Genomic DNA, 27,062 nt, shown 5'->3' on the forward strand with positions numbered 1-27,062 from the left:
GTTAAAAAAGTATGTTTTGTGCACAAGTGCAATAGAAGAGTCCATCGAAATGGCTGTGAGGGCCCTCACCTTGTGAATTTCCAGGGCATCAAGCCCAGGCATGAGCACGATCGGTCAACAGAAAACCTAAATAATCTTCAAGCAGAGGAACAAAAAGTGCCTCTGCATCAGCAAATTGCCGGCAAGTTCACCCACCCAACTCCTCACGGGGCAGGCCACCATCGCCAGGGGGGAAATAGCACAAGATGGTGTAACAACAAGCAAGAGCTGTTGGTGGAAAGGGCAGTAAAAGAATCCATCGAAATGGCCGTGAGGGTCCTCACCTTCTTCAGACAAGGCCGTATTCCAACCTCACCGGAGGGAGTCTCTTGGAAAGGTGAAAGTTCAAGAATTTGGGGCCCTAAGAAAGGAGACAAAGCATCTCCTGTCAGCACAGATGCTGGTGAGATCTTCCACTCGTTCTCGCGGTCACTGAAAGGAGGGAGATGTGAGGGTGTGACTGGGAGGGCTGATCGAACGACGTATTGTCAAGAAGGGCCTCCAAGTCGGAGCAAATGCAGCCTGGGCATTGCGACCCAAGCTAGAGGATCAAATGATCGAGAGCGATGAAGGAGAAAGCGAAAGCGAAAGGCTTTTTTGTAGGACACGGAGGAAGAGTGTGAGGATAGTGGGGGGCGGTGATGGCAGCAGCGTGATAGAGCAGGAGGGGTCGCTTGAGTTCTCACCTGTGTTGATTGAAGACGCTCCTGGGGACAGCAAGGTGATAGACGCGCCAGAACGTGTCTCTGTGGACATGCAGTTGATAAACAAGGGTCGGGACAGCAAGAGTAAGATGTTGATGAATAATGGATCGATATAATGGAAGATGGGAGAGGGGAGAATGGACCTGGCTGGCTGGGAAGAAGAAGAGGGAAGAGGGAAGAGAGGAAAGGTGAGGAGTTGAAGAAGGGGATGAAGAAAGGATGAGAAGGAGGGATGGTGGTATTTATAATTTTTTCAGGAGAAGGAAAAGGTGAGGGAGCGCAGTGAATGGCAGTTGCGACGAACAGGCAGAGTGATACCTTCCTAATCGGGAGGGGGGGGAGGCCACAACAACAATAGAAGCAGTCACATGCACAGCTTTGGGTGTTTGGAGGTCCATTTCGGTAGAAGGCCTTGCTCATTCACTGCGTTGTTCTAGCAACGAGAGTCCTCAAAGCACGGTAGGCAACGATCAAGCCGAGGATATGCAGCCTTGGGAAATGCTGCGTGCAATAGAGAAGAGCGTCAGTCTGGGAGAAGCGTTTCGGGGCAAGAAGAAACAACTCATATCAAAGCCGAGTTACAGCGCAAGAATTTGTAATGAATCAATCATGTCGTTATTTCATGCAAGTCGTCAAACCTATGTACAGCCAAAATCAGAATGAAATAGCACACCCATCGCTATGAACATGACGCTCGCTAGAATCGATAGCCCAAACCCAGAAGAATGCACACGGCGGCAAGAGCGCACCGATTAAATATGCTTTGACAGAGCCAGACGGAAAAAAAACAAGAAATGACCAGATAATCTAGGCGGTAGACAAAAAATGTAGGCTTGAGAGCAAAACAGAACAAAACAGGATTAGCGGGCAGAGGAAGCTGGGAATCTCCGCCCCATTAGACCACCCTGTGTCTGGCTGCGAGTGATGCGGCGAGACGAAGGCCGGTCTTCCAAGCTCAGACCCCCAATTCCTGGACCAAGATCGTTGCGCCGTGGAGAGAAAGAGGTGTTGTAGGTCTGGTTCGGATTCCGTCCATACCGAATGTTGCGGGTGGTGGCATCTGTCATGGTTGTGGCGGTTGTTGCGACAGTCTCACCATCTGAGTCTTGTTCGTAGTCTGACGGTGGTTCGCTCTCTTTGAGTGACTGCATTGTGAAGCTGTGTGGATTCTGTTTGTACGCCGGTGGGAAGGAGGAAAAGGTCTGGGACGAAGGAAGTTGATACCTTGGCGCAGGAGAGAAATTCGATGAGAAGCTGGGATTACCAGCCGATGATGTGAAAGAAAGGGGAGGAGGAGCGGACTGCTGCGAGATAAATGATGGAGCATTTTGCGAATTGCTGCGGGTCGTCTCTGACGGGGACCAAGTGATAGCGCCGCGGTGAGGTGACGATTGTTGCGACGACCCAAGATGCGGCGAAGCAGAGCCCGAGGGCCCTGGGTCTTCTGACAGAGGGATGGTCGACATTCCCAGATTGGGGGCCCCCAGACCAAGAAGTTCCTGCACGGCCATAAAGATGAGAAGCAGCTTGCCGTAACGATCGAAATACTCGCGCGCGTAAGGCTCTTGTGACAGGTGTGCTCCAAGGTGGACAGCTGCTGCAAGCTCAGTGATGTAGATCAGTATTTCCATTCCGTTCCAATGAGGAAGAGGCTTCTTGACGGCTTCAAGCAGAGAAAACCCTGCAATGAGGCTTGCACTACCCAAGGCACCAGCCTCGATATAGTTCCCGCGAATCGGCATTAGTCGATTCTCGGAAAAGTACCAGGCTGCGATGGCACCAAGCAAAAGCGACAGCCGGAGATACTGGAATGGAAGGTGACTTCGAGCATTGCCGGAATAAGGTCTTGAACTAGATTGCGGCTGTGTCCGATCTCTCTTGGGTTCATCATTCGTATCGATAGTGAATGCCTGGTCAAACCAAGCTTCAAGTCCAGTGGAGGTATCATGGTCAGTGGCTGGGAAGAAAGTTGGTTCCTTGAACATCTGTCTTGGTTCAGCACTTTTCTGAGGCCATGGGTTCGGCTGGCGAGTCGGAGTTTGCTGGAACGGGTTTGGTTCAACAACTTGATCGATTAACTTTGCCGGGGTCTGTGTGCGGAGTTTCCATGCTGGAGGTTTGGGTGCCGATGGTATATTGCCATAAAATGGCAGAGGCCCGTCAAGTACGGACGGTTGGTTTCGCTGGTAGACGCTCACTGTCGGTCGAATATCTTGAGGAGCAGATGGAGTCCAGTCCATGTCATCATTGGTTTCGGGAGGAGGGGTTGGAGGAACAGCTGATGGTCTCTCGGCTGATCGGGGCGAAGTAGCCAGCTTTTCAAATGGGAACCGCTGGCGAATCTGACTCTTCTCAGCTGCGTTTGTATTCATAATACCCCGTTGATTGCGAGACGCAATAACAGGGGATGTTTCAGTGCTCCGAATGGGTGCCGTCTCCCAAGAGTTGTCTGACCAATTAACCAAAGGGCGAGCATCATATTTGACAACACGGCGAGAGATAAAAACAGACTGTTTTGGATTAGCCCGGATTCAAGAAAATGGAAATTGGATACACCCACCAGAACAGTGAAGGCGATCATAAACATATGTAAAGCTGGAGGTAAGTTGGGCTCGAGTCCACTTGCAGATGGGTCCTTGAGTAGCGCCCAGAACACGCATCGCACCACCAACGCAATCAGCTGCACTTGGTAGTACTCGCCGAGACCGGTAAATCTACCACCTCTTCCCTCTATCTTGGTGCGTATTTTGGGGTTCCACCATAAAGAAAGACTCCCTGCAAGAAGAGCGAGTCCTGCAGAAGGCGCCAGGTCCAAAACGCAATCACCTGGAAGACGACGGGTCTGTGCAGTGTAGCTTGCACAGATAGTGCGAGAGATAGGTATTTCCAGGCGCATGGAAGGATCATTTAATGGAGGGTCGACCGGGATAGCGCTCACTGCATCCCATGCAAGCTGACCAAAGACGCTGCCCCAGTAACCAAGGGCTCCGATATAAACAAGCATGCTCTGCCAACTGCGATGCCTCGCCTGTCGTGCAGTCTTGCTAGCCCTGCTTTGATCCATCATACGTCTGAGATGATCTGCCTTTGCCTCGTAGCCGGCCTGTCGAATTCGCTGTCGCACGCGAGGCTCACAAGAATCGCACACTTGAGGATACCTATTTTCAAGGTCTTTGCGATATCGATCATAATCACGGTCATGCTGGGCAGACGTAGGATCGTCGGTTGCCGGGAGATATGATGCCAGAGAGCTAGTAAATAAATGCTGGTTGCGAAGACATTGGGAGCAAAACAAGTCGGTTTCTCGAAATTCAACCGACTCAAAGGGCGGGCTAGATGCGCCAGGCCCGTAAACAAGGGGATTTGTGTCTGCAGTCGGTGGATCTGTAATTTCACCATTCTAGAAGAGTGTGAAAGCCTCATTAGCAGGCTTTCGACGAATTTGCGGCTTGCGTTTCGGGTAGCGCACCTGGTCAAGGTAGTTGTCAGCCTCACAGTGGTCGCAATGAAATTTGCGGACTGGACCACGCGTGGGTTGGGTGGGACGTCGCCCACAGTAGAAGCAGGTCAGACGCTTGGAAAAGAGCGCCATGTCATAGTAGAATGGGAAAGCCAGACGTGGGCAAGACGGTTCAGCCAAGGGAGAGAAAGAATCCAGAAAATAAACCTGGCGCGGCACAGACCAGGCGGCACGTGTTGACGCTGGCGCGGACGCGACAGCTTCAGTTTTGCCCAAAAGAATCACTTGGGAATGCTGTGCCGGCAGGCAAGATCCTCTTGCTTCTTGTTCTCAGGCCCATTCTTTCCCACTGACCATGACTTCTCTTTAGCAATCTGCATCTACTCCTGCTCATATCTGCCTGACCCTGCAGCAGCAGTGACATCATGGCCTCTATTCCGCAGTCCCTCTGGGAGGTTTCCCTGAAGTTTCTTGTCCCCGCAGCGACCATTACGGTCCTCACAGTCATTGTACGCTTTTTCTTGCCCATTGATATTTATGGCTGTATTCTGGCGAAGCTGATTTTGGGTTCTCCTAGGTGGTTCTTCTATCTCTCGCCATCTCCCAGAATGCCCCGATCCCCCGAGTCCGCCGGAGATGTATGCCTGTCCATCTGCTCGTGGTGCTGGGAAGTGGCGGTCACACTGCAGAGATGCTCTACATGCTAGATCGAATGCCTCTGGACCGCAGCGTTTACACCTATCGGACCTACGTTGTGAGCTCCGGAGATAACTTCAGTGCCGCAAAGGCCGTGGAGTTCGAAGCAAATCACGGCAAAAAGACAGGAGACCAATCAACAGTGAACAGCTACAGTATTGTCACTATCCCAAGAGCACGACGGGTTCATCAATCATACTTGACGGCACCCTTCTCGACCCTTCAATGCCTGTGGGCTTGTCTGCTTGTCCTCCGTGGGCGATATCCAGGACAACCAAAGCTTCCCGCCGAGTATTCCTCTGCGCACCCCGACATAATTGTCACAAATGGCCCGGCCGTATCCGTGTGTATGGTACTTGCTGCGAAGCTCATTCGATTCCTGATCTTTGTCTCCCGCTGGATATCGGGCAACGGCTTTACACCATCCGTCTCGAGACTTCGGACTATTTTTGTGGAGTCGTGGGCGCGAGTCAATAAACTGAGCACGTCGGGAGTCCTACTGCTTCCGCTCGCTGATGCGTTCTTGGTTCAATGGCCTGCATTGGGGGGGCGACGGGCCTGGTGGGGGATGAAGAGAACAAAATACGTAGGCTGGGTTGTCGTCTGAGCCTTCGAAACCAGAAGTCCGTTCCGTGATGACCATTCATGATCTCCCATACGAAAACTCTTTTTTTCTCGCATCTTTGACCTGTCTGCATCTACATATGCATTAGTCGGTGGGCCGCTGGCTAAGCTCTCGATGAGTTGCGCGCAGTATGATCGTAGTATGATCAACAAAATCCAAATGTACGACCACACTTTTCATCCCCTAGAATTGCAAGAAGCCAAGACAGACATGCTATTCGCTGCTTCGCTCAGTAAGAACAATTGGCATTTTTGCGCAGTTAGAACTTGGCAAGTTCTCGAGATCCATTCACGACTTTAGTGCGCTTCCCTCTCTCATTGAGGAGGCCACTGCGGCAATGGGCCTGGGTCAAGACAATGCCTTCACGAAGGATGTTCTGATCATTGAGATCAGTGGGCCAAACCTACCACAGCTGTGGGTTTCATGACTTTCAACGTGCTTCCGGTACCAACAGCTAATGCAATCTAAATAAGGACTTTGGTGGATCTCCCTGGCCTCATGCATTCTGCGAACAAGGCTCAGTCAGACGAGGATATCGACGTGATCAATTCCCTTGTCGAAGAATACATCACGGCAGAACGAACCATCATCCTTGTCGTCGTATCCGCCAAGAATGACTACGCCAACCAGGTTATCCTCAAGAAATGCAATGTCAAATCGAACTGTGGCCAGACTTGTGTATGCACGTGGCTGATAGATACATACTATATCGTGGTTCTAACTCCCTCCGAAGTGAGATAATTTGCAATAATCATCAAGGTCCAGGAGAATCCCTAGCCAGGAACCACACTAGCCCGTCGCATCGGCCGCTTGTCAGAGCCGAGGCTTGGTTCCACAATCTCCACATCCCGATAGATCGCCCGCCTCTCATTCGCAACGGCGCATCACGTCCCGCCCCACGTCTCCCCGTCGTCGGACTCTCCGCATGGTCGTCGGAGCTGCCTCCTCACTCGTCTTCTGCTATTTCAAACAGTTCCAAAGATTCCATTCCTTGTCAACTCCCATTCAACGCGTCCAGAATGCCTTACTCTCTGCTCGGCCGCAATGTCCTGATCACCGGTGGCTCACGGTACGGAAAGCTGCTCGGCGGGGAAGCAACTATTTCCCCGATTCGAAGACCATGGCTAACCTTGCTCGACCAGAGGCCTCGGGGCCCTCGTGGCTCAGAAATTTGCCGCCGAAGGAAGCAATATTGCCATCAACTACATGTCAAACAAAGAGACTGCCAATAAGGTCGCTTCGGATATTGCGAACAAATACAATGTGAAGACAGTCGTTATCCAAGGTGTAAGGTCCCTATATCCTCCCCGCCGTGTATCAGAGCAAGTGAGACTGATTCCGCACTTCGATCTCCAATGCAGGATGCCGGAAACAAGGATGCCTGTGCCAATACTGTCAAATCCGCAATTGAGCAATTGGGTGGCTTGGATGTTGTGGTTTCGAACGCTGTATGTCATCGCACATTTCACAACCTGCGATCTGTAGATTGTCGCTGATAATTCGTCGAAGGGTTGGACCAAAATGACCAACTTCGCTGATCTGGACGCAATGGACGACGCCGACTGGGATAAGGTGATCTTGCGCTGCGATCTAACTGCTCTTTCTTCAGCTGACAAAGGATTAAGTGTTGGAACATCAATGTCAAGAGCAGCTTCCATCTGTTCAAGGCTGCTTTGCCCACCTTCAATGCCAATCCTGAAGGCGGTGCCTTCATTATCACTTCGTCAACAGCGGTAGGTCGAAATCGGGCAAGGCGACTGTGGCTGATCCTGGCCGCGCTATACACTGGAAAGCTAATAGGTCATTGTTGCTTCTCCAGGGTGTCACTGCAGCCGGCAGTAGCTTGCCATATGCCGTGACCAAGGCAGCGCGTATGTGGAATAATATCATCATGCCGAACATCTCGCTGATACAATCCACAGTTATCCATCTCATGAAGTGTCTTGCATCAAGTCAGGGAGAGAAGATTCGTGTTAATGCCGTATTGCCTGGGCTTTTGCTCACAGAATGGGTCAGTATAATTGGAACTGATTTACATTCTTATTCTGACGAGAAATGATTACTTACCGTATCGTAGGGTCAGCAATTTTCGCCTGAAAAGATTGATGCCTGGAAGGGAAAGACAGCTCTTCAACGCTTGGTATGTTACCCCTCCTTTCAATGGTAGATTATACCCAATACTAATTGCAATCACTACAGCCCGAGGTTGAGGACACTGCGGATATGTATGTGACAATTGCGAAGAATAATTCTATGACTGGACAAGCAGTCAGAATGGGTATGAGCCCTCAATAATCAGTGTATGCTAGATGACTGACCATTTCACTATAGATTCCGGGTTCGCGATTTAATAGACACCAAGAACGTCTGCTGGAAGAACTACCGAGGTATCGACCTTCGAATCATAGTTCCCGCATTATACATGGTTTATTATGAAGGGTATCATCTTGTTAGCAAAGACAATATCGTACATTTTCTATTTAACTTATACAAGAGGATTCCGGAAAGGCGTAAACTCTGCACCGCCCACCTGGAAGGATCGATCACCAAACATACGCGCCTTGATGGCAGCTCGCAAGCCCTCGGCTACTTTCTCGCCTTCTACCTTCATATGATTGATGCGTAGGAGCTTACCATCGCGTGTGAAAACATAGAGCTCTCTTCCCTTCTTCGGTCCAACGGGGTGGGAAGCATTCGCGAAGGGTAGTCCGGGGACAACCGAGAAAGAATCACATCCTTTCGGAGGTTCAACTTCTTCGGTGTCGGTCAAGATCACTCTTTTCAGAGAGAATGAGGGAGGACCATCTGCAGGATTTGTCGATACAAGAGCGTTGCTCCACAGAGGCCCGAGAACCCGGTGGCGCCGGCCAATGTCAAGGGAGGTCCAGTTATTCCAGTCGATATGTCGATCCTCAGGTTGAATCTTCGTGGCGTGAATGGGTGTCTCATCATCCTGCTCAGAGCGCCATCCGGCGTCCTTGACTGGCGGCACAAAAAGTCCTTCCTGGATGCCATCCACCAGCAATTGCGCCCCCTTTGGTGCAACCAGATTCAGCAATTCGGGAACAGTGCAAGACTCTGGATTGGGGATATCAAAGCCAGGCATTGGCGTCTGGGAAAGGATCAATCCACGGTCAAAGTTCTTATAGTGCAAGGTCTGAAGGGTCACTCCAGTTCTGGTTCGACCGGCTAGCAGAGTGTGATGCAGCGGGGCTGGTCCATGGAAGCTAGAGCGTGGTCGTCAATACTTCTCTCTTCCAAAAAAAGATAACCACAAATATACTTACTCTGGCAGCAATGATGGGTGCACATTTAGCCCTCCATATGTGGCGGCATTCAAGATACGCGATGGCACAAAAAGCCCAAATGACACAGCAATAATCAAATTGATAGGGCCATTCGCTGTAGTAGGTGGCTAGCAGAGTCAGTCAGGGCGAAGATCTAAAAGATTTGAGGGAGCCATACCGTCCAGTCCGTAAATGTATCGATTTCATGGATAGGGAGAGAAAGTGCAGACGCGGCCTCCTTAATGGGCACTAGTTAAAGTTTCACGTTAGAGCCATAAGCTTGAATTGATTCTTGAACACGTAGCTAACCTTCCCTGATTTTTTTCAGTCCTCGACCAACGCGTTTACCCGGGCGACAAACCACATCAATGGAAGAAATCCGACTCGGCTCTTTCAAATGGTAGGCATGGAGAGCTTTTAAGGAGGCAATACTAAATTCGTCGGAGCCGCAAAAGAGAATTCGGAGCGGGTCGTAGGATTTGGTTGAGTAAAATCGCCAGGGATTCCTTGGAGCAGCAGATGCATGTCTGCAGAGTGCAAATGCACTCGGTCCCCGTAAGAGCAACATGTTGACACCGAAACAACCTGGGAACTTCAAAATGAAGCTGGCAGTCGCACGGCTTATCGATAACAATGTCACGTGATGTCAACATCATATCGGTCCCACGTCTTGTTGCTCCGCAATAACTGCTTCCATTGGGCTGTGGTCTTTTGATGCCAGTTTCTCACGCTAGCGATGCGATGCCTGAAAGCGACTCCGACTCGGCGATCCCCGCGCAGCTGTCTTTCCTTGCCATCTACAACCCAACCCTCGGACCCACCGACGAGACGATAGAGGATCAGATTGTGTTCTACACTTCAAGATCGAAGCAACTGCAACGTACGGATAGTTCTGCTGCTGAGGAAAAAAGTAGCAAACTATCTGAAGATGGAAAAAATGAGCGACTGCGCCAGATAGGCCTAGCGCAGGGGATGGTGAGCTTCGCGAGGTGGGCATCGCATCCTTTAATACGAGACGCAGAATGCTCATTCGGTTTTGATATAGTAACTTCTCGCCTGACAAGTCGCTAGAGTACGTCGAGACAGAAAAGGCGCGGATAGTTCTCCTTGAATTGGAGAAGGATTGGTGGATTGTTGCCGTGAGTATAGTTCAAATTCCAATGCTGCGAATACCATGATTGAGCTCCAATTAGTCCATTGACTTCACTCGGCTTCCTGCTGAAGGTCCTTCAAGCGATAATTCTGCACTGCCTTCATTTCAATACTCGTCCAGAGAAATGGGACCACCGCACCTACTCATCCAACAACTGCGACGCGCCCATTCGATATTCCTTCTCCTCCACGACTTCTCTCTCGGGGATCTATATAGCCGAGTGGGCAGGCTCTCGTTCTGTATCTTCCTAGACCGCTTCTGGGAGAATTTTGCTTGGAATTGGGAGCTTCTCTTGACTGGAAGCCCTATCGTGGATATCTATAACGGGATCAAACTAGCCGCTGGCGGTGAGTTAGGAATTGGAGTCGGAGAGGAAGAATGGGGCAGTGGAGAACGGGAGGTCCTTGAAGATTTTGTGACGAGAACCGATGGCCTATTGGACTTGGTTGTCTCAAGGTTCGGTGACCCGTCACTTCAAGCTGGGACATCCGCGTCCATAGCCAACTCTGGTGGCGAAGATGCATGGTTGGGCTCGGACACCGACCCTCGGCCGGCTGACGGGGTCATTTTCTCTGGTGTCAATGCTCTTGCTCGATCATCTTTGGTGCATGTTTCGCACTGGATGGAATGGATCTACCGATATGGGGATGCAGCTTACGGGGTTGGGCGGGACCCAAGCTCGGTGCGGCGACGAAGACCACGGAGACACCGAGGGAGGCAACGTTCCGGGACGAAAAATTCCAAGGATCGTCACGACAGTGCTCAGCCTTCGACCCCCGAAAGCAGTCATACGCCGGGTATTCCTCGTCCGCTTGTTATGACAGCGCCACAAGCCATTCCAGAGACCCAGGGGAATACTCCCGAAAGGAGTGCTGAAAGCTCGCCACCTGGAAGCGATCAAAAGACTGGGATGTCCGCTTTTGGAACCGAAGCAGTCATGAAATACCTGACTCTTGGGTATGGCTCGTCATGGAGTCTCTCTACAAAGTCGACTTCTTCACCTCCACCTGGGGTCTCTCCTGCCGAGCCAGGCAGATCATCCACGGCCGAACCGATCACCGATGCCACACACCCTCCAACAAATAGGCCACAATTTGGAGTAAACGCAACGCAAAACAAGACTCCTACGTCGGGTCGTTTTGTCCTTGGGCCTCGTGACGATCTAGACAGATTGGATGACCTCGAAGAAGAGAGCCCGGTGTCCGAGTCTGATGCTCACAAAATCAAGTCTCGTATAGTTCACCGAACTCTTCACGTCCACATGGATACCTCAGATAACAATGGTGATCTGAAAAAGCTTCAGGCTGTAATATATGTGGTATGAATTCCCATCTAGAACAGCCATGCTCATCGGCTAACTGGACTCTCAACAGCACCAACCTTTTATGTTCACCTTTCTATTCGAGCCCAATACCCCATCTCTATCATCCCCGGCGCTATACTCCAGCATCCACCATCAACTGGGGCCTCTTCAAAACCCACTTTTATCATCCACATCGCCAACGACAGCAGCCTCCCGTATCGCCATGTCCGACAACACCGGCGATCCCAGTAAACGATTCTCTTCACGAGCCCAGCCACTTTACGACCTAGTTTACGACCCATCAAACTTGACCATCCGCTCCTCGATACCCAACATCCCATCCCTGAACCCACCCTCAACCCACCCAGAGAACCATAATTCTCCGCGCACCCCGTCCTCGTCCCCTTCCCAACTCGCAACCAAACCACCCCTCTCCCGCGTTGAGAGCCTCGCCATCCACCACCGTCTCCTCACCACATACATCGACAGCCGTACCCGCCCCCAAGAGCTCGAACGAACCTGCAAAACCAACCGCGGATGGTGGATCGTCTGGGTCCGCCTTCCACAACCCACACCCCCGTCTCCGACCCCACCAGCCCTCTCCTCCGCATCCTCATCCGCCGCGCTCTCCTCCATGACCGAAGAACCCCGCTCCCCGACTCGTCCCTCGCCGAGCCCGCCTCCGCCGCAGGCACAGGAAGCATTCCTCGTCCGCAAAGCGAGCGACTACACCCCGCCCGCCAGCCACGCCCGCATCAGCAGCGGCGCGCGGTTCTTCCGGGACCTGGGCGGGGCGTCATCGTCGAAGCTGGGTCCGTCACGGGGTGCTGATACCACGCCCTCGAAGCTGGTGGAAGGGTTTGGGGTAGACGCGAGGCGGTACGTGGAAGGATTGCTGCGGCTCAACCGATAACGGGGTGTCCATCGGTATGGGCTTGAGTCTGGCTGAATGGGATGTTCTTTTGCGTTTAGTATATCAGGCCATTTCCTCCATCACTTGAACTTACGATGTATGTACACTGCGTACGGGCTGTGATACGGATGACGTGTATCCACGATGCAGATTGGCGTCCAGATAGATAGATTGTTACCTGACATGCAATGAGATCTGCCCAGTGATTCGTGGCGAACTACAGGATATTCTGTTTACATTTGGCGCGGGCGTCCCAAGACAAGATCAGAAACGGTTCCATGCATTAGCTTTGACAGAATCAATATAGTAAATAAGAAAACAAGTTGGAGCTCTTCGCTGGGGGAAAGGGGAGATATCCGAAGGGGAAGACGGAAATCATCTATCATCACACGGGGCGACTCCATGGCAAGTCAAGGGTGTTGCCAAAGTCCCCAACCGGCGCTACATCCGAGACCTCTCTCCTCTCCTCTCGCTCTTTTTTTTTGATCTTTTTGTCTCTCTTTTTTCTGGCTTAGGGAAAGGGGGGATTTATACTGCCACCGACGGGGCAACTTTGTCATTTGAGATCCACGGTGTCGAATGGGGAAGAAGAGACGGGAAAAGAAAAGCCCACAGGGTTATGATGAAGACAACGCCTCCCTAGACAAATTCTGCAAAATAAAGGCAAAAAGAGAAACACAAGGTCGACCAACTGCAGGACGGGGATGGAGGGCGCACGGAATTCCTCAATTCAGGCGCCCGGGCTCGAAATTATCCACGATCTCGCGTATGCAGGCCCAGCCGCCCTCCCCGTTCGACGAAGAATCGAAGAAACCAAATCTGCCCGAGTTCTCGACTGTTGATCGGATCTTCGCTCGAGCTGGACCGCCTCACCACGGCTGTAGTTTACAGGATCAAGCAGGGGCGCTTCTTGCCGCCGGGCTTGCCAGGCTTGCCAGCCTTCAGCAGAGCCGCACGGGTGGCAGACTCGAAGACCTCACGGACACCCTCGTTGGTGCGGGCCGAGCACTCCAGGTACTTGTAGGCACCGATCTTCTTGCGAACCTCCTCACCCTGTATTGAATGTGTTAACTGTGTCCGGAGAATGGCGAAGATCGAGGAAAGACAAGGACAAAGGCAGGCATACCTGGTCAGCGGTGACGGGGCTCTGGGAGGTCTTGTTCAGCTCCTCAATGGTCTTGGGGTCATGGCGCAGATCCTTCTTGCAGCCAACAAGGATGATAGGGAGACCCTGGCAGAAATGCAGGACCTCAGAAATCCACTGGATGAAACAAACATGGGTCAGCACGATGCACTCTTGTTGGGCGAGACCCGTAATCGCCTGAAGGGGGGGGGGGACAGGGGAGGATCCCAGGCACTCACCTTCTCCTGCACGTTGTCGAGCGAATCGGGGGAATCGACGGCAAAACAGATCAGGATAACATGCGAGTCGGGGTATGACAAAGGACGCAGGCGGTCGTAATCTTCTTGGCCAGCCGTATCCCAAAGAGCCAGCTCGACGTGCTTGCCATCAACCTCGACATCGGCGACGTAGTTCTCGAAGACAGTGGGGACGTACACCTGAAGAGAGGACAGCGTTAGAGTCGGGTCTGGTCAGGAAGTGGGTGGATGCGACTGCGTCAGCGACGGCCGCAGCGCTCGCCGTGGTCGTATCAAAGATAGGAGATGTTATCAGGGATTGGGATCGGAGCCAGATAGGAGCTCACCTCAGGGAAGGTGCCCTTCGAGAAGACACTGTGAGGGAATGGTCAGTTTCGAAGACAAGGCGAGGGGAATCCAGGAGATGCGGAGGGGGATTTGACGCCTGATATCAGAGTCGGGGGACTTACATGAGCAGACAGGTCTTACCGCAGGCACCATCGCCCACGATGACGAGCTTGCGGCGGATCTCAGCCATCTTTAGAAGGCAGTTAGTGGGAACAGCAACCAGGGAGAGCAGTCAGGGAGTGAGTCTGGGTCTGGAGAATAGTATATTTGCAAAGCGTGTGATGGGGACAGCGGGGAGGGGAAGGGGGAGGAGAGATGGATGGATGGGAAAGGGACGAGTTCAGGCAGCCGGGGGGGGGGATGGAGAGGGAAATAGGGAGAAGGGAGATCGGTCGCATACTGTGTGTAATTAAGTCTGACGCAAACTGTGGGATAGGAGGGATATCACAGAGAAGGGTAGCTAATGCACGATGCAAAAGCCAGGGGAGAGGAGGATGAAGGGAAGAGGAGAATTATGTTGCGCTTGTCGCTCACGCTGTTCTCTTCACGCCTCGTTGTGGTGACTGGGCCAGAACTGGGCGGTGGCCGGTATGGGCCATACCCCATTACACCGTGTTGGGGGTATTTTTGTGTATGGGCGGTTTCTTTTTTTTCTCTCTCGCTTTCTCCTGGATACAGTCTACGAACGGGAGAACAAAGTGCTAGGCAGAGCATAGATGGGTGAATCTGGAGGAATACCCTGAATATCCATTAGAATGGAGGTTACTCCATACTATAGAGTCAACACTCCTTTTGTCCTCTCCAGCTTTCATCCTCCCTCTCTTTCTCTGACCCCTTAACCACCACAATACTCTCACAGCCTGTAATACCATGACCCAGCCAGCCCTAGCAGGTTATGTGTGGCTGAGCGAGTCGGTATCCGCGTCACAACCGTCTCTCATAACAGTCACGGCCCACTTGGGACTCAGCCACCGAGGGTGGCTGTGCACCCGTGAGGTCAGTTGTGCAATGGACAGAGATTCTGATATCATCCTGAAGAAAGGGGGGATTCATGCACTCGAGCATCCCAAATTGGCGCTGGGAGGAATCCCCCGGGAAGCTGGAAAGGATAGTCGTGTTGCGCCCGGGGGCAATCGCCAACAGGGAGAGAAAGGCTACTAAATACGTACCTGATAACCGCTGGTACCTATTTAGTAGTAGCTAAGCACCGACCTCCGTACTCCCCTATCACCATCACACCAAACGCTCTCTCTTTCTCCTATGGTAGTGACAGATTGAATCGGGTCCGTCAGGTCTATCGCGGACTTCTTATCCGTACTCAAAACATCCCCCGTGCAACGTTGAGATCAACGGTGCCCAGCATCCTCCAAATGCTTGACTCTCCTGCGACGATCCCACCGGTAGTCTCCTGCGCCCCCTGTCCTCCATTCGCACATGAATAACCCCCCTCGGCCGGAAGCTCTCGGCTGGCACTAAAGCGCGGCTGAAAATCTGAGATGCGACCTTCCTCCTCTCTAGTCTGATAGCAGCCTCAACTTCCAGGGGCCCCGGCTCCACAGGCATCGCGAATTTGCGGATGTGTCCGTCTCCAGGCCAATCAAGCTAGTGTCTCATGAATTGACGGCGAGTCTCCAGGTCTACTCCGTAAATGTCTGCGTTGTCCCCATGCAGAAGTACATCATGTCCATCCTCCAAGCCAAACGAGCATGGACTAAAAATAGGAGACCGATCGGGGCCAAAATCCTCGAGCTATCGATTTCTCGGAGTCCGGAAAAAGAAAGGGGGAGAAACCGGGGGTTACGTGGATAGGCAGAGCGTTTTGCCTGGTTCTCGTGCATGGACTCCTACACGCTATCGCTCCCCTACTTATTCACCAAGCATCAGCCTGCTCCGGTTTTTCAAAGCACCGCCCCGTTGGCTCTCGTTACCATTGGATCACGCCTTCTGCCTTTCTGCTCCCGCAAACCGATCGACGAGCATGACTAGCGGCTCCCTTCTCCAGGACCCATCGTGCCAGGTACCTAGACCCAACCTTGGCCTTGTCCGACCGGTATGAAGCTTTGCAGAACTTGGCTCGCGCGAGGAGTATACCACCCCACTCTGTGTCTGCCATGGTTTCCCTCGGTCGCGGCTGGATGCAGCCGGCTTCCATCGCGTGGACTGCGAGGTGAACGCGTGTGTCATCGGCATCGACCGTCCTGTCCACCCCACCGCTGCAGCGCAAGCTCTCGGACTGGCCCACCGATGCACGCGAGTTGACGTGCCATCTCAAGCTGCCCCGGTACGACATGTTCGGCGTGTCGGGCTTAGGCCCGTGGCGGTTGGGCACCAGCGACGCATCGTTCGGGTTGCGCCTTCTGCTGAAGGCCATGGTGTATACACCCTGGTTGGCTCGTCTCATGTGGGTGGCCCTGTTCGGCAGTTCGTCTCAGGCGTCGGATCTAGCCAAGCCCAAGGAGTTGGCTGGCTGCCATGACGCCCAGGGATCGCGAGGTCATTGGTGAACAGCCTGGAGTTATGGGCCTCGTGATGGCATCCCTCCAAGAGGCTTATCCGAATGGCGTGGTGCCCATCTCGGACGACGGTCGCGTCTTGATGTCAGACTGGGGGTTTGCGCTGGACCGGCTCGCTCTCAAGGATCTTCGTCTCTGGTACGGGACGGACTCCAACACGCCTGCCATGGTGGGTTGCCATATGGCTGAACGAATTCCACATCCGGTCTTGAAAGAGCTGGATGGAAGAGGTATTTGACCATCTAGAGTCATCTCTGATGATCTTCGGGATTTGATGGTGACCGAGTAATCTACCTTTGATCCAAGTGATCTGGCGTGCTTTGTCAACCCAGCCGGTCAAGGACAGTTGCCGCCGTAAGTATTAAAGCAACATTGATCTGACAATCTTCAAGTGTCTCATAGTCATCCAGTCATGAGGCACCCTAGTGATCTATTTTACAAAGAGCGTACTGTGGCTCTTCTATGTGGCGACATCAAATCCCTTTTTGGTTCGGAGAAGGCGCTGGTAGTAAGTAGGTGCCTCAGTATTAGTTGACGCCACTGTAACCAGCAATCTACAATAATTCTCCAAAGCCGCTCTTCCTCAATTTCAATCGAGATCGCATTCTCGGCACCTTTCACGATGATCCAGAATTGACACGAAACGACTGGAACCAGTCAATTTCCGCCCGCTTAGTGAAATATTTCCGATCAACACCAGCCTGGATCAGACAAAGATTCCTGACGGTAAGGGAGCAGGCCATGTCTTCGCCATCTCTGGAAGGTATATGATTGGTGCTCAAGGCCCCGTTATGAGAATGGGGAGGTAGGAGCAAGTCAAAGAATCGTACGTTTTGTGGTTTCGGCCCCAGGGGACCCCTGAGGAACGATGTATATGCGAGTGTCTCTGCTCAGCGGTCAATGACTGCTAACACTCTTTAATGCGCCACCTGGACGTTATTGAGCTGACACCATGGAGGATTGATGGTTTCTAGTTTCTTAGACCTATTTTTTCACGAGCTTCGAGGTCTCTTGCTTCGCAATCTTCGAGCCCGAAAGTCGCCCATCTTGACTTTACGTGCAAGAAGGTATGCGCTCACGCGTGAAACCCGTGTGTTCTGAAAATTCTCAAGCCTGCCGAGAAACCTAGGTCACTATTTTCGTACAATTCGGAGACAGACTACCCCTCTGCGTATGAAAGAAAATGCCGAATCGGAGAGGCATGGGCATCGATTCGAGGAAGACAAAGAACTCATCATCCCGGATTACCGTTCAAAGGCACATTTGACTCTACGGCTGGCGTGTGGAAGGAATTTCCCGTCTATGGAGCATCCAAGTCCAGTGCCCGATATACAAAGAAAACTCTTCCTCGAGCCCTCAAGATAGCCACTGGAATATAAGTGCAACGATCTGGTTTCGCCTATTGCTTCAGAGTCCCATACATCTCCATCTTCTTTCCGTTTACTACTCAACATCCTCTCCTATCATTCAGTATGGCCAAAGGCGGCAAGCGAAAGAGGCAGGCCACGGATAAGAGTCAAGGCGAGCCACCGAGAAAAAAGCCCCAACGATCTACCGTCCAGACTATACGCTCCAAAATTCACAATGCGACGGAGAAGATTCGCCGAAGCTCGACTGTGGAGGATTCTTCTCTACAAAAATCAAAAGCAAAAACAAAAGCAAAAGCCGGGCCACCTCGATCATGGCCTAAACAGGACCCTCCTATCACGGATATCACCAAAATCCCAAAGGAGTGGGAATGGAGTCTCAATGAACCTGATCTCCACGAGAGGTATGTGTCCCACATGAGTCTGTTATCAAGATACTAAGCTGAAAATCCACAAGCGACATCGAGGGCAACATTCAACGTTGTCATGAGCGTATCGAGACCGGGATTCTCCCCAAATTCTTTGAAATCAAGCTGGAGAAGTATGAGAAGAAAAAGGCGTTGCAGGACGAAATAGCTTCGACGGCGCCAGGCTACAGCTTTGAAGTTTGCCAGCGGCTTCACTCCCTGGACTTCATCAAAGAGAGCCTGGAAAAGAAGGGCGATCGGTACGAACAACTTCCTAACGTATATGCCCTTATCAAAGCATACCAGTCGGGCAATTTGGATTGGTATGGAGACAAGGTCACCTTCTGGTCCCAGGGGCGGCAAATTGGCGGAGTCCGAGATTTCGACTGGGATGAATTTGAACAGGTTGCTAGTGAGAATAACGGTGAGAAGGGGTTCTGGGTGGAAGGTGTACGTTAATCCTCCCATTGCTATGCCAGAAATACATCTGTACACCTGTCGGACTAATATCGGAGGCCAATTCTTCAGACGAGAGGACCGGGGCCTTTGCCAAGCTATAAAGGCTACCGGCAAGAAGCAATTAAGCTGGGTCATGGCTACATGCATCATAATGTATCATCCCCTAGTAACCTACCTTGAATATCAAATGCTAATGAGTCCGGATGATGACAGGTGTATCTTGAGCTTCGCGTTCCCGGGTACGACGGGGAGGGCATCACGATAGAATTCTTGGACGATACCGGGTCTTCTTGCACTTCCTTGTGGGATAGCGATGTAGATATGATACGGTCAGTAGCTGATCCCTCGCGCCCGTACCTGTTTACCTTAGGGCCGACTACGACGGTTACTGCCAATGGCCTTGTGCTCGTTGACACGATCCAAGTCAACTTGAGAGTGTTGGGCAATACTCCCGATCGTCCCCTTTCACGATGGGTACGCAGAGAGATCCTGGTATTTCCAGACAATTATCGTTCGCCTACTACCATGCGAATGAGTGGCTCGTGGTGGCGAGAATTGGTCTTTAGTGCTTACGTTCCGAATAATCGTCGCCAACTACTCCTGGCCGATTCAAGGCGCGATCTCATCGCGATGATTGAGAATGCCGACCCTGGGCTGGCCATACCTGGCGGCCGTCCTGAAAACCCTCCAGTCCGAAGGAGATTTTTGACGTCGCTGTTTTCCTAGTATCTCGAGCTCTTGTATATGGCCGTCTATGGAACTGACGGTGCATCGTTTCCGGTTTCTTTTCGCTATACGTGCTGCTGTTTTTTAGGTCTCTTTTTTCGCAATTCTAGATTATTCGTTGCTCTTTGGAATTCATCTCATTGTCTTGTTTCCTGAGCCGGCTCTGCTCTTGTATTTTCAGACCAGATCAAGTAGCCCAGAGCTATCTACCTCAAGTCTCCTCGGAGTGAATGGAGTGAATGATATCGCTGTAGCATATTTGTGATATTTCGGTGCGCAGACTTGACTTTTCAGAGTCGTGTCAGAATTAAAATTCAGAAGTAAGTTCAGAGAAAATGCAAACCCCCTGGAGGCCTCATCTTATCAGCCCAAAATGAGGGTGTCCGTCGATCTTTCCCTGTCCATAAAGCCGCCCCCAAGTTTTCAAACCTTACCGCGCTCCACGGGGCTTTAAGTATATGAAATTCTCGGCTGCCCTACCAATATTTGATCATCGCTGATATCCAGCCGGGCTGATTTGGCTTGCGCTCACACACGACCATGCAACTCCCAAGTCCTTCACACCAGAACTCGGATGGCGACTCTGAAGCGTCGAGCCCGGAGTACCTTTTCTTGCATACGAAGTCTTCAGCTCTACAAATGCTGCCAAGTTCTAATACTGACAGCCAGAAAAGCATTTCCACGCCCAACCCCTCGATTCTGCAGAATATTCGACGCCATCCTAAGATCACCGCATGGGCAGTTGGGCTAGCTACAGCTTTTCTTTTGTCCGGCTATGATAGTGCCATTGTGAACACAGTCCCGTCGGTGACCCAGTTTCAGAAAGACTTCGGCGAGCAATATGGCGCCAATCCGAGCAACTACATCATTCCCTCCCTGTGGCTGTCCTTGTGGAGTGCATCGGCATGTATCGGCCAGATCACAGGATCGCTCATGTCAGGCCCCTGGCAGAACCGTGCCGGCCGAAAGTGGCCATTGGCCATAGGGACTATAGTTTCAGCTGTGGCGGTGGCTATTGTCTATACGTCCTATCTGCCGAGGAATATTGGCGCAAGACGAGGCATGTTCTTGATCGGCGAGACGGTCCAAGGGATTGCGATTGGGGTTATCACGACAACTGCCCGGACCTACATCTCAGAGACAACACCTCCGTGTCTCCGTGGCTCGGCACTGGCTCTCCTGCCTACTTTCACCATGGTTGGCGAGCTTGTGGGGAGCATTACTATTTTCATGTCATCTGGAGGGGACAACAGTAACTCATACTTGGTGACATTCAACTCCATGTGGCCATTCTCCGCGGTCGTATTCCTCATCGCTCTTTTCGTCCCTGAGAGTCCGACATTTCTTACGCGCACAGGAAGAGTGCTTGATGCTCATAGTTCCTTGCAGAAGCTTTATACTGTGGATCAGGACTGCGGACAGCTTCTCAAGGAAATGCAAGGATCTCTCGAGCTGGAGAAGCAAAGGGGACGGCAGGCATCCTATTGGGAGTGTTTCCGGGAAGGCAACTTACGGCGAACCATGATCGTGGCCTTTGCATCGTTGATGCCCGCCTTATTTGGACTCCCACTCCTTTCACACGCCAGTTACTTTCTCCAGCTGATCGGCATGAAAGAGTCAACCAGCTTATTGATTCTTATCCTCGGCGTTAGTCTGGGACTCGTTGCCAATGCCGCAAGCGTGTTTGTTGCCAGCTGCGTTGGCCGCCGGCGGCTTATCTTAAGTACCTTGTCCGTCGCCACTCTTCTATGGCTTGGAATTGGTATAGCTGGATGTTGGTCCGGGATGGTTTCTGCTTGGTACGACACTCCCTTCTCCTCGTTTTTGAGTCTTGCTATTCTCAGCTAACCTAAGAGATAGGTACACTGCTATCACGATGGTGGTCATCACTGTGGTCTGTGGAGTGGGTGTATGGCCCGCCTCGTACATCGTCTGTGGAGAAACTTCGTCTCTGAGACTGCGAGCCAATACTCAGGGTATTGGCAGCCTAGGCTCCCAGGGCTCGACTATCCTGCTAAGCTTCGTATTACCCTATCTCTACAACAAAGACGCGGGAAACCTCGGTGCCAAAACAGGGTTTATTTTCTGTGCGCTCTGCTTGGTGATGGTTGTGCTGGCATGGTGGACAATCCCGGAAATGAAGGGGAGAACAAGCGATGAGATTGACCAGATGTTCAATTTGGGCTTGCCAGCAAGGAGGTTTCGGCATTGGGTGGGGAGGGAAAGAATCTGATGGGACTTGAATCCTCACGGTTTGGGATTTATAATTTAAATGCCTAATTAGCTATATGACCGCTGCTGGCAGCATTGAATTATCATATTCGGCATCTGATATATGTACTCAACTACGGAATGTGAGTTCTCATGGACATGGTAATCTCTGCGCTCTGGGTTGGGGGTAGTATCTGAAGATTCCAGGGGCTTTTAGTTGACTCTTAGGGCTCCATGTCTGAATAAAGGAATAAAAAGCTCCAAACCTAGTTGATTGATGCAATATATAGTCTAGCTTTAAACACGTTAATCTTGCTGCTGTAGGAATATATTTCTGCTTATCTCGCTGTTGAGAGACTCCAAATTGCAGATTAGTTTTTCAGTTCGAGCTCCATGTCAATAAAGCCTTTCTACTCAATGACGCCTAAAAGCTTGAACACCGAAAAAAGAAACACTACCATTTAATTCACAGTTTCTAGAACAATTGCGCAGAGTAGACACTGTTGGAAGTAGATCACGCTTAACTAATCCCCTATTTGGCGCCGCTGCACGTGACTGGCGATGCGGCCGCAATTTTCCCGTCCGCGCATTGCGAGTTACTGACGAGCAGCCACGTTCAGCCATTGCTGGGCCACCAATTCGCCACAATGCAGAAGGTCATTCAAAGGACGGCCACTGCCCGGAAGCAGGCCCAGTCAAAGATCCTGAGGGCCCAGCGAGAGGAAGCCCTGGCAGATCGCAAGGACACGATCCGTGTCCGCAAGGATTACAACAGAGCGGTGATCGACAACATCAAAGCAGCACGAAATGCCCGCTGGGAGGATTGGAAAAAGGGCGCTCTGGCACCGCAGCGAGATGTCGGGCCAGAAGCCCGGACATTCGGTTCACTCGACGCTGCGTTGATGCACCCTCCCAAGATCCCCAAGCACCTGCGCCGGAAGCACATCCTCTTCGCTGCTGGAGACCGAGTCTGTGTTATTCGAGGTCGGGACCAAGGCAAAATCAACGAAATTAGCCAAATCAACGAGGATAGCGAGACCGTTCTGATTAAGGACGTCAACATGGTGCGACTGACCCTTCCGTCGTCCCGATTGCCTTGTCCTTAGCAAAGCCACTGACCAATTGGTTCCTCCTCTAGGCCGATATCAATGTTCCCGAGTGGGCCAAAACCGCCATGGGAATCAAGTCCGATGTTCTCGCCCAGAGCATGCCGGTGCCCATGGACAACATCCGACATGTCATCGCGCTTGAGGATCCGAACGGAACCACGCGAGACCACATTGTACAACATGCTTATGCAGGAGGGCCTTACCTCGAGCGGCCATCCTGGAGTAAACTCCCACGCCATTCCCGCTACGTCTCCGGACTGAACATGGAAATTCCTTGGCCGAAAGAGGAGGAGCCGAACATTGAGACCGGGAAATGGGATACATTGTTAGAGGAGGCTGAGTTCCCGACCTGGGTACCTTCTTTGGAGAACTCTCCTTTCCCGCCCAGCGTGCTTGACGAACTACGGGGCAAGTACTCCAGGTTCCGGACACGCCACGATCCCGAGTATGTGAGGGAGAAGGTTATGGAAGAATACCGGCAAGAATACCTCCAGAGCCAGTCCTTACTCACTCCCAAGGGAGAACTCAGACAGATGCTTGCTGCCAAGAGCACCGAAAGCAAGAAGGCCATGCTGAAGAAAAATGGCAACATGAAGCTGAACAAGGACACACGCGAGTTCATTGAAAATTATATGAACACGAACCAGGCGCAAAAGCAAACCGCGGCCAAAGAGTCTGCTTAACTGCGCCGAGAGGATCGCTGGAAGGAGTGCCGTTTGTTTTTAAGATAGCGATGTGTACAAACTCAACTGTATTTTAGTATGGCAACTATATCGAATTCTCTATTTCCCAAGGGAACAATCATCATAGCCTTTTCTTTTGATCATTGTTCTCAGCGATTGAATTGACCGAGTACACTGCAGCACGAGCTGAACGTAGGGGGTTTTAGCTCAACGCCGATGCGCGGCCCATCAGGGGACCACAGGCGGGTTCCGCGTCTCGAACGCCATTCTTAATCCTCGTTTCCGACCCTTCCTCACCATACCTTCCAGCGCTGCTTTCACCTCCGGGCAGCTGCATTCAAGATGGCATTTGCTGCAATTAACTCAGCCGGTGCGCCCATCGCCGCTATTGAGGAAGCATTCGCCTCAGAATCTTCTCTGAAGAAACGAGTCTACGATGCGATCGGTGCGTACAACCAACAGCGCATCCACGCCCACACGACCGAAATGACTTGCCGACCACCCGCTGACCGTGCAACAATTCGATTCTCTAGGAACTACTCCGCAACACAAACCATTGTTTGAGGACCTTGCTCAATATACATGCACCCTGCTGGCCAGGACTGCCAATACTTCTTCCCTTCCGCCTGTGCCGCCGCCCAGCGACGGCCCTGCCGCAAAGAAGCGCAAGATACAGAATGGGGACTCGGCACAGACTGCGCAGGCGCCAGTTGATGTGAAGGACAGCAGTGCGCCGATTCAGTTCTACGCCCAGGATATTTCGTTTGCGATCCCACAGCGCAAGAAGCTCACGCTCGAGGTTACTGCCGGGAACAGCTGCTTGCGTGCAAGGAACCAGACGACCAAGGAGATAGAATTTGGGGCCTCGATGGACCGGATCCGTGAGTCTTTCGTTGGAATACATCTGATGAGTGGGGAGGGAGACTGACGTATTGCAACGTTTTACGACCAGGCCATGCCCTCGTCCTTCCTGTCCCAGAGAAGACGCAAAAACAGTTCAACTTTTGTATCATTCCCGAGTTCGCCGATGGGATTACGCCGCCGCCGGAGGGTACTCCGGCCGCTGAAGCTATGGTTTTCACCGTCGCGGATGGACCGGCCAAGGCCGCATTCAATGGATCTGGACAGCAGATTGGCCATAACGCGGGCGAGACGGCCGAAGGGCTCATCCGGAAGATCCTGAATGACAATCTACCCAACATAAACGTCGTGCGACCCGATGAAAGAGAATTCGTGAGCGCTATGCCGGAGGCACACCGTAAGGGTGAGAAAGCATTTCATGTCAAGGCCTTCCGGGGCAGCAAGGAAGGTACGTGCGGCTCCATGCGAGTGCAATTAGGGGATACGGCGAGTGTGTATGCATGTTATACTAATGCGCTGGCTCGTAGGCTACCTTTTTCTTCTCTCGACGGGAATCCTGTTCGCATTCAAGAAACCGTTGCTGTTCTTTTCCTTCGACACGATCGATTCGGTCTCATACACATCGGTGCTGCAGCGCACATTCAACCTTAATGTTCTCGCCCGCCCGCGCAACGGATCCGAGGAGGATACTTTGGAATTCGAGTTTTCTATGATTGACCAGGCCGATTTCAGCGGCATTGACACGTACATCAAGCGGCACGGTTTGCAGGATGCCAGTTTGGCGGAAGCACGACGCGCCAAGGTGTACAATGTGAATGGCAAGAACCAGGATGCTGCTGCCACCAACGAGGAGGGGCCTGTTGGTGAAGAGGAGAGTGAGCTCCAAAAAGCACAGCGAGAGCTCGAAGACCAGGAGGAGGAAGACGAGGAAGATTACGATCCCGGTAGCGACGGGGATAGTGAGGGGAGCGGCTCCAGCAGCGACGAAGATGATGACGAGGATGAAAACGAGGATGCCGATGCGGATAGCGATGGGGATGAGGACCTCATTCACCATGAACTTGGTAGTGAAGCCGAGGGCATTCCGAATGACGAATAGGCGTTGCCCTGATCGCTGCTGGTGTTCGCCCGGCCTTATGTCGCTCCCCTGTTACCCGCGTACTCTGAAATATAATGGCCATGCATGGCAATTGGGCCCTTTCCTAGGCCCTCTTGGAAGGATTGATTTACCCATGTATCTGCCGTATTCTTGAAACTGCGACCCTATCTCTACACCGTATCTTGCAGCTCCGTCGAGAATCCCCGGGTGGGCCGTGGGTCGAAGACGTGTCAAATCCAGCATAGAGCTAATCCGTCTGCGACGGCAGCTGTCAATGGAGGCAGATGCATTGCATATATTGACTTGCCCTGGCGGTCACTTGGGTCGTAGGGTAGCCCATAGATGCATAAAGATCAAATCTACGATCATTGGCGTACTTCGGACTGGATAGTTAACTAGACAGTTGGTTCTGGTAGCCGAATCCTGCACCTGGCGATCGTTGAGAAGCTTCGGGTGCCAAGACGCCGTAATCTTACCGCTTGATTAAGCGCATTCCAGACCGAGTCTGGCAACTAGCATGAATGGGTCAATGGAGCCTGTCTCCAAAGGCCCTGAAAGAGGAAAAGAAAAATCGGCACCGCCGTGGGCTCTCATTCTTGGGCCCCTCCGCCCCGGCAATGTCAATCTGTTAATGTTAAGCCTGGGTGACCTCGGACCTCTCCTCTCCGTACGGACCTTCTGCGCATTCTCACTACTACCATGACCACCCAGTACCTGGCATGGTCGGTGATGCAGGGTCGGAAGCGCCGACCTGAGCACCCTCGATTGGGGCGTTTCACGAGCACCGAGGGAAGCAGGTTCTGCGGCCGCGGCCGAATCACCGTCTCTCGCTAGCTGTTCGCGCGCTAGGCCTGCAGTGGTCGAGACAGTCAAGGTTCATGGTTGGCCCGCGATCCACGTAGGGCAGAAGAAGGACGCCTCGCAAAGAACACTCAGTAGCAGAATGAATTGGACTGCGCCGTCGAGCGCCTGTAGTTGAGAGAAATGGCGGATCAGAGTTCCCAACGTTCGATAATAACGCTGGTGACGAGGGCAATACAGGTCATTACAGGCTTGTGACCGCAAGGCCCCGTGCTTCGCCGAGGCGGCGCAGCGTCTTGCGGTGTTTCCCACAGCCGGCCCAGGCAGGGGTGTGTCTCCAGGGTACCAAATACGGGCCCAATACCCTCCGCTCCCTTCTCACAGAACTTCTCCCTCTCCTCCTCTTCCACCACCCTTCCTCCTCTCCCTCTCCCTAACCACTGTCACCACCTGCGGCTCGTACTCGCAGAAGAGTACCCCGGGTGCTCGTCGCTTTCTCTTGCGTTTGGCCCTGTTCCGCATTTCGCCCCTTTCGTTGGCCGCGGCGCTACGCCCAACCTCCCCGAAAGCACCTCCAGTGTGTGGCTTCGACCAACCCCCGTCAACTTATTCGGTTCTCAAGCACTGTACTGCTCGCTCAATTCTGCCTGGACCGCTGTCACAGCACTGGAAGCTGCCACCGTCCCGCGATACGCCGTCGACGTCCTTTAGTCGTCACCTCGATCTGGCGGGTACCGTTACATACGTGGAGCTGTTGCGTCCATTGAGCTGATCGGGCTCCCTGTGGTTGAACGTCTGGACTCACTGAGGTGTATGTTGGCCCGACTCGTTCCCGCCGTGGACTTCTTGTTCGTTCAATCGACACCCTACTGACTGCGCCCCGTGCAGATAGTGAATCGTCACGTGCCTGCGTCCCTTGAAGCCATTGCCCCGTGATCG

General features: G+C 52.3%; 12 protein-coding genes across 12 annotated transcripts; 8 read left to right on the forward strand and 4 right to left on the reverse strand.

Moving 5' to 3' along the window:
- Positions 1 to 1,603: 1,603 nt before the first annotated feature.
- N7459_005010 (uncharacterized protein) lies at positions 1,604 to 4,335 on the reverse strand (the record flags this gene model as incomplete). Its single annotated transcript, XM_056944194.1, has 3 exons — positions 1,604 to 3,253; positions 3,304 to 4,143; positions 4,213 to 4,335. 3 exons carry the CDS (start codon positions 4,333 to 4,335, stop codon positions 1,604 to 1,606), a joined length of 2,613 nt encoding a protein of 870 aa, XP_056801077.1.
- A 293-nt stretch (positions 4,336 to 4,628) lies between these two features.
- Positions 4,629 to 6,260, forward strand: N7459_005011 (glycosyltransferase family protein; the record flags this gene model as incomplete). The annotated part of the gene is made up of 5 exons (XM_056944195.1): positions 4,629 to 4,712; positions 4,781 to 5,418; positions 5,825 to 5,938; positions 5,998 to 6,202; positions 6,258 to 6,260. The coding sequence occupies 5 exons, from the start codon at positions 4,629 to 4,631 to the stop codon at positions 6,258 to 6,260; spliced, it is 1,044 nt and encodes a 347-aa protein (XP_056801078.1).
- A 283-nt stretch (positions 6,261 to 6,543) lies between these two features.
- On the forward strand, positions 6,544 to 7,819 carry N7459_005012 (SDR family NAD(P)-dependent oxidoreductase; the record flags this gene model as incomplete). Its single annotated transcript, XM_056944196.1, has 8 exons — positions 6,544 to 6,593; positions 6,667 to 6,811; positions 6,886 to 6,972; positions 7,010 to 7,096; positions 7,150 to 7,257; positions 7,344 to 7,535; positions 7,602 to 7,664; positions 7,724 to 7,819. The coding sequence occupies 8 exons, from the start codon at positions 6,544 to 6,546 to the stop codon at positions 7,817 to 7,819; spliced, it is 828 nt and encodes a 275-aa protein (XP_056801079.1).
- Positions 7,820 to 8,009: 190 nt separating this feature from the next.
- N7459_005013 (methionyl-tRNA formyltransferase) lies at positions 8,010 to 9,430 on the reverse strand (the record flags this gene model as incomplete). Its single annotated transcript, XM_056944197.1, has 4 exons — positions 8,010 to 8,751; positions 8,812 to 8,939; positions 8,990 to 9,060; positions 9,121 to 9,430. Coding segments are annotated over 4 exons (1,251 nt in total), but the record flags the coding sequence as incomplete, so codon positions are not given.
- A 95-nt stretch (positions 9,431 to 9,525) lies between these two features.
- N7459_005014 (uncharacterized protein) lies at positions 9,526 to 12,180 on the forward strand (the record flags this gene model as incomplete). The annotated part of the gene is made up of 4 exons (XM_056944198.1): positions 9,526 to 9,800; positions 9,857 to 9,950; positions 10,005 to 11,282; positions 11,338 to 12,180. 4 exons carry the CDS (start codon positions 9,526 to 9,528, stop codon positions 12,178 to 12,180), a joined length of 2,490 nt encoding a protein of 829 aa, XP_056801081.1.
- Positions 12,181 to 13,065: 885 nt separating this feature from the next.
- rho1 (Rho family GTPase RHO1) lies at positions 13,066 to 14,077 on the reverse strand (the record flags this gene model as incomplete). The annotated part of the gene is made up of 5 exons (XM_056944199.1): positions 13,066 to 13,233; positions 13,307 to 13,441; positions 13,543 to 13,740; positions 13,887 to 13,914; positions 14,010 to 14,077. 5 exons carry the CDS (start codon positions 14,075 to 14,077, stop codon positions 13,066 to 13,068), a joined length of 597 nt encoding a protein of 198 aa, XP_056801082.1.
- A 1,734-nt stretch (positions 14,078 to 15,811) lies between these two features.
- Positions 15,812 to 16,288, reverse strand: N7459_005016 (uncharacterized protein; the record flags this gene model as incomplete). Its single annotated transcript, XM_056944200.1, has 1 exon — positions 15,812 to 16,288. The coding sequence occupies one exon, from the start codon at positions 16,286 to 16,288 to the stop codon at positions 15,812 to 15,814; it is 477 nt and encodes a 158-aa protein (XP_056801083.1).
- Positions 16,289 to 16,359: 71 nt separating this feature from the next.
- On the forward strand, positions 16,360 to 16,638 carry N7459_005017 (uncharacterized protein; the record flags this gene model as incomplete). Its single annotated transcript, XM_056944201.1, has 1 exon — positions 16,360 to 16,638. One exon carries the CDS (start codon positions 16,360 to 16,362, stop codon positions 16,636 to 16,638), a length of 279 nt encoding a protein of 92 aa, XP_056801084.1.
- Positions 16,639 to 17,872: 1,234 nt separating this feature from the next.
- Positions 17,873 to 19,359, forward strand: N7459_005018 (uncharacterized protein; the record flags this gene model as incomplete). Its single annotated transcript, XM_056944202.1, has 3 exons — positions 17,873 to 18,171; positions 18,225 to 18,624; positions 18,847 to 19,359. The coding sequence occupies 3 exons, from the start codon at positions 17,873 to 17,875 to the stop codon at positions 19,357 to 19,359; spliced, it is 1,212 nt and encodes a 403-aa protein (XP_056801085.1).
- A 540-nt stretch (positions 19,360 to 19,899) lies between these two features.
- On the forward strand, positions 19,900 to 21,592 carry N7459_005019 (MFS general substrate transporter; the record flags this gene model as incomplete). Its single annotated transcript, XM_056944203.1, has 2 exons — positions 19,900 to 21,158; positions 21,220 to 21,592. The coding sequence occupies 2 exons, from the start codon at positions 19,900 to 19,902 to the stop codon at positions 21,590 to 21,592; spliced, it is 1,632 nt and encodes a 543-aa protein (XP_056801086.1).
- A 625-nt stretch (positions 21,593 to 22,217) lies between these two features.
- On the forward strand, positions 22,218 to 23,362 carry N7459_005020 (mitochondrial 54S ribosomal protein uL24m; the record flags this gene model as incomplete). The annotated part of the gene is made up of 2 exons (XM_056944204.1): positions 22,218 to 22,634; positions 22,709 to 23,362. The coding sequence occupies 2 exons, from the start codon at positions 22,218 to 22,220 to the stop codon at positions 23,360 to 23,362; spliced, it is 1,071 nt and encodes a 356-aa protein (XP_056801087.1).
- A 342-nt stretch (positions 23,363 to 23,704) lies between these two features.
- On the forward strand, positions 23,705 to 25,322 carry rtt106 (putative negative regulator of DNA transposition (Rtt106); the record flags this gene model as incomplete). Its single annotated transcript, XM_056944205.1, has 4 exons — positions 23,705 to 23,807; positions 23,896 to 24,243; positions 24,315 to 24,671; positions 24,751 to 25,322. 4 exons carry the CDS (start codon positions 23,705 to 23,707, stop codon positions 25,320 to 25,322), a joined length of 1,380 nt encoding a protein of 459 aa, XP_056801088.1.
- Between the last annotated feature and the right edge of the window lie 1,740 nt (positions 25,323 to 27,062).

The sequence above is a fragment of the Penicillium hispanicum genome (assembly GCF_028827665.1).
Source record: "Penicillium hispanicum strain IBT 35686 chromosome Unknown utg000004l_segment0_segment0, whole genome shotgun sequence".
NCBI lineage: Eukaryota > Fungi > Ascomycota > Eurotiomycetes > Eurotiales > Aspergillaceae > Penicillium > Penicillium hispanicum.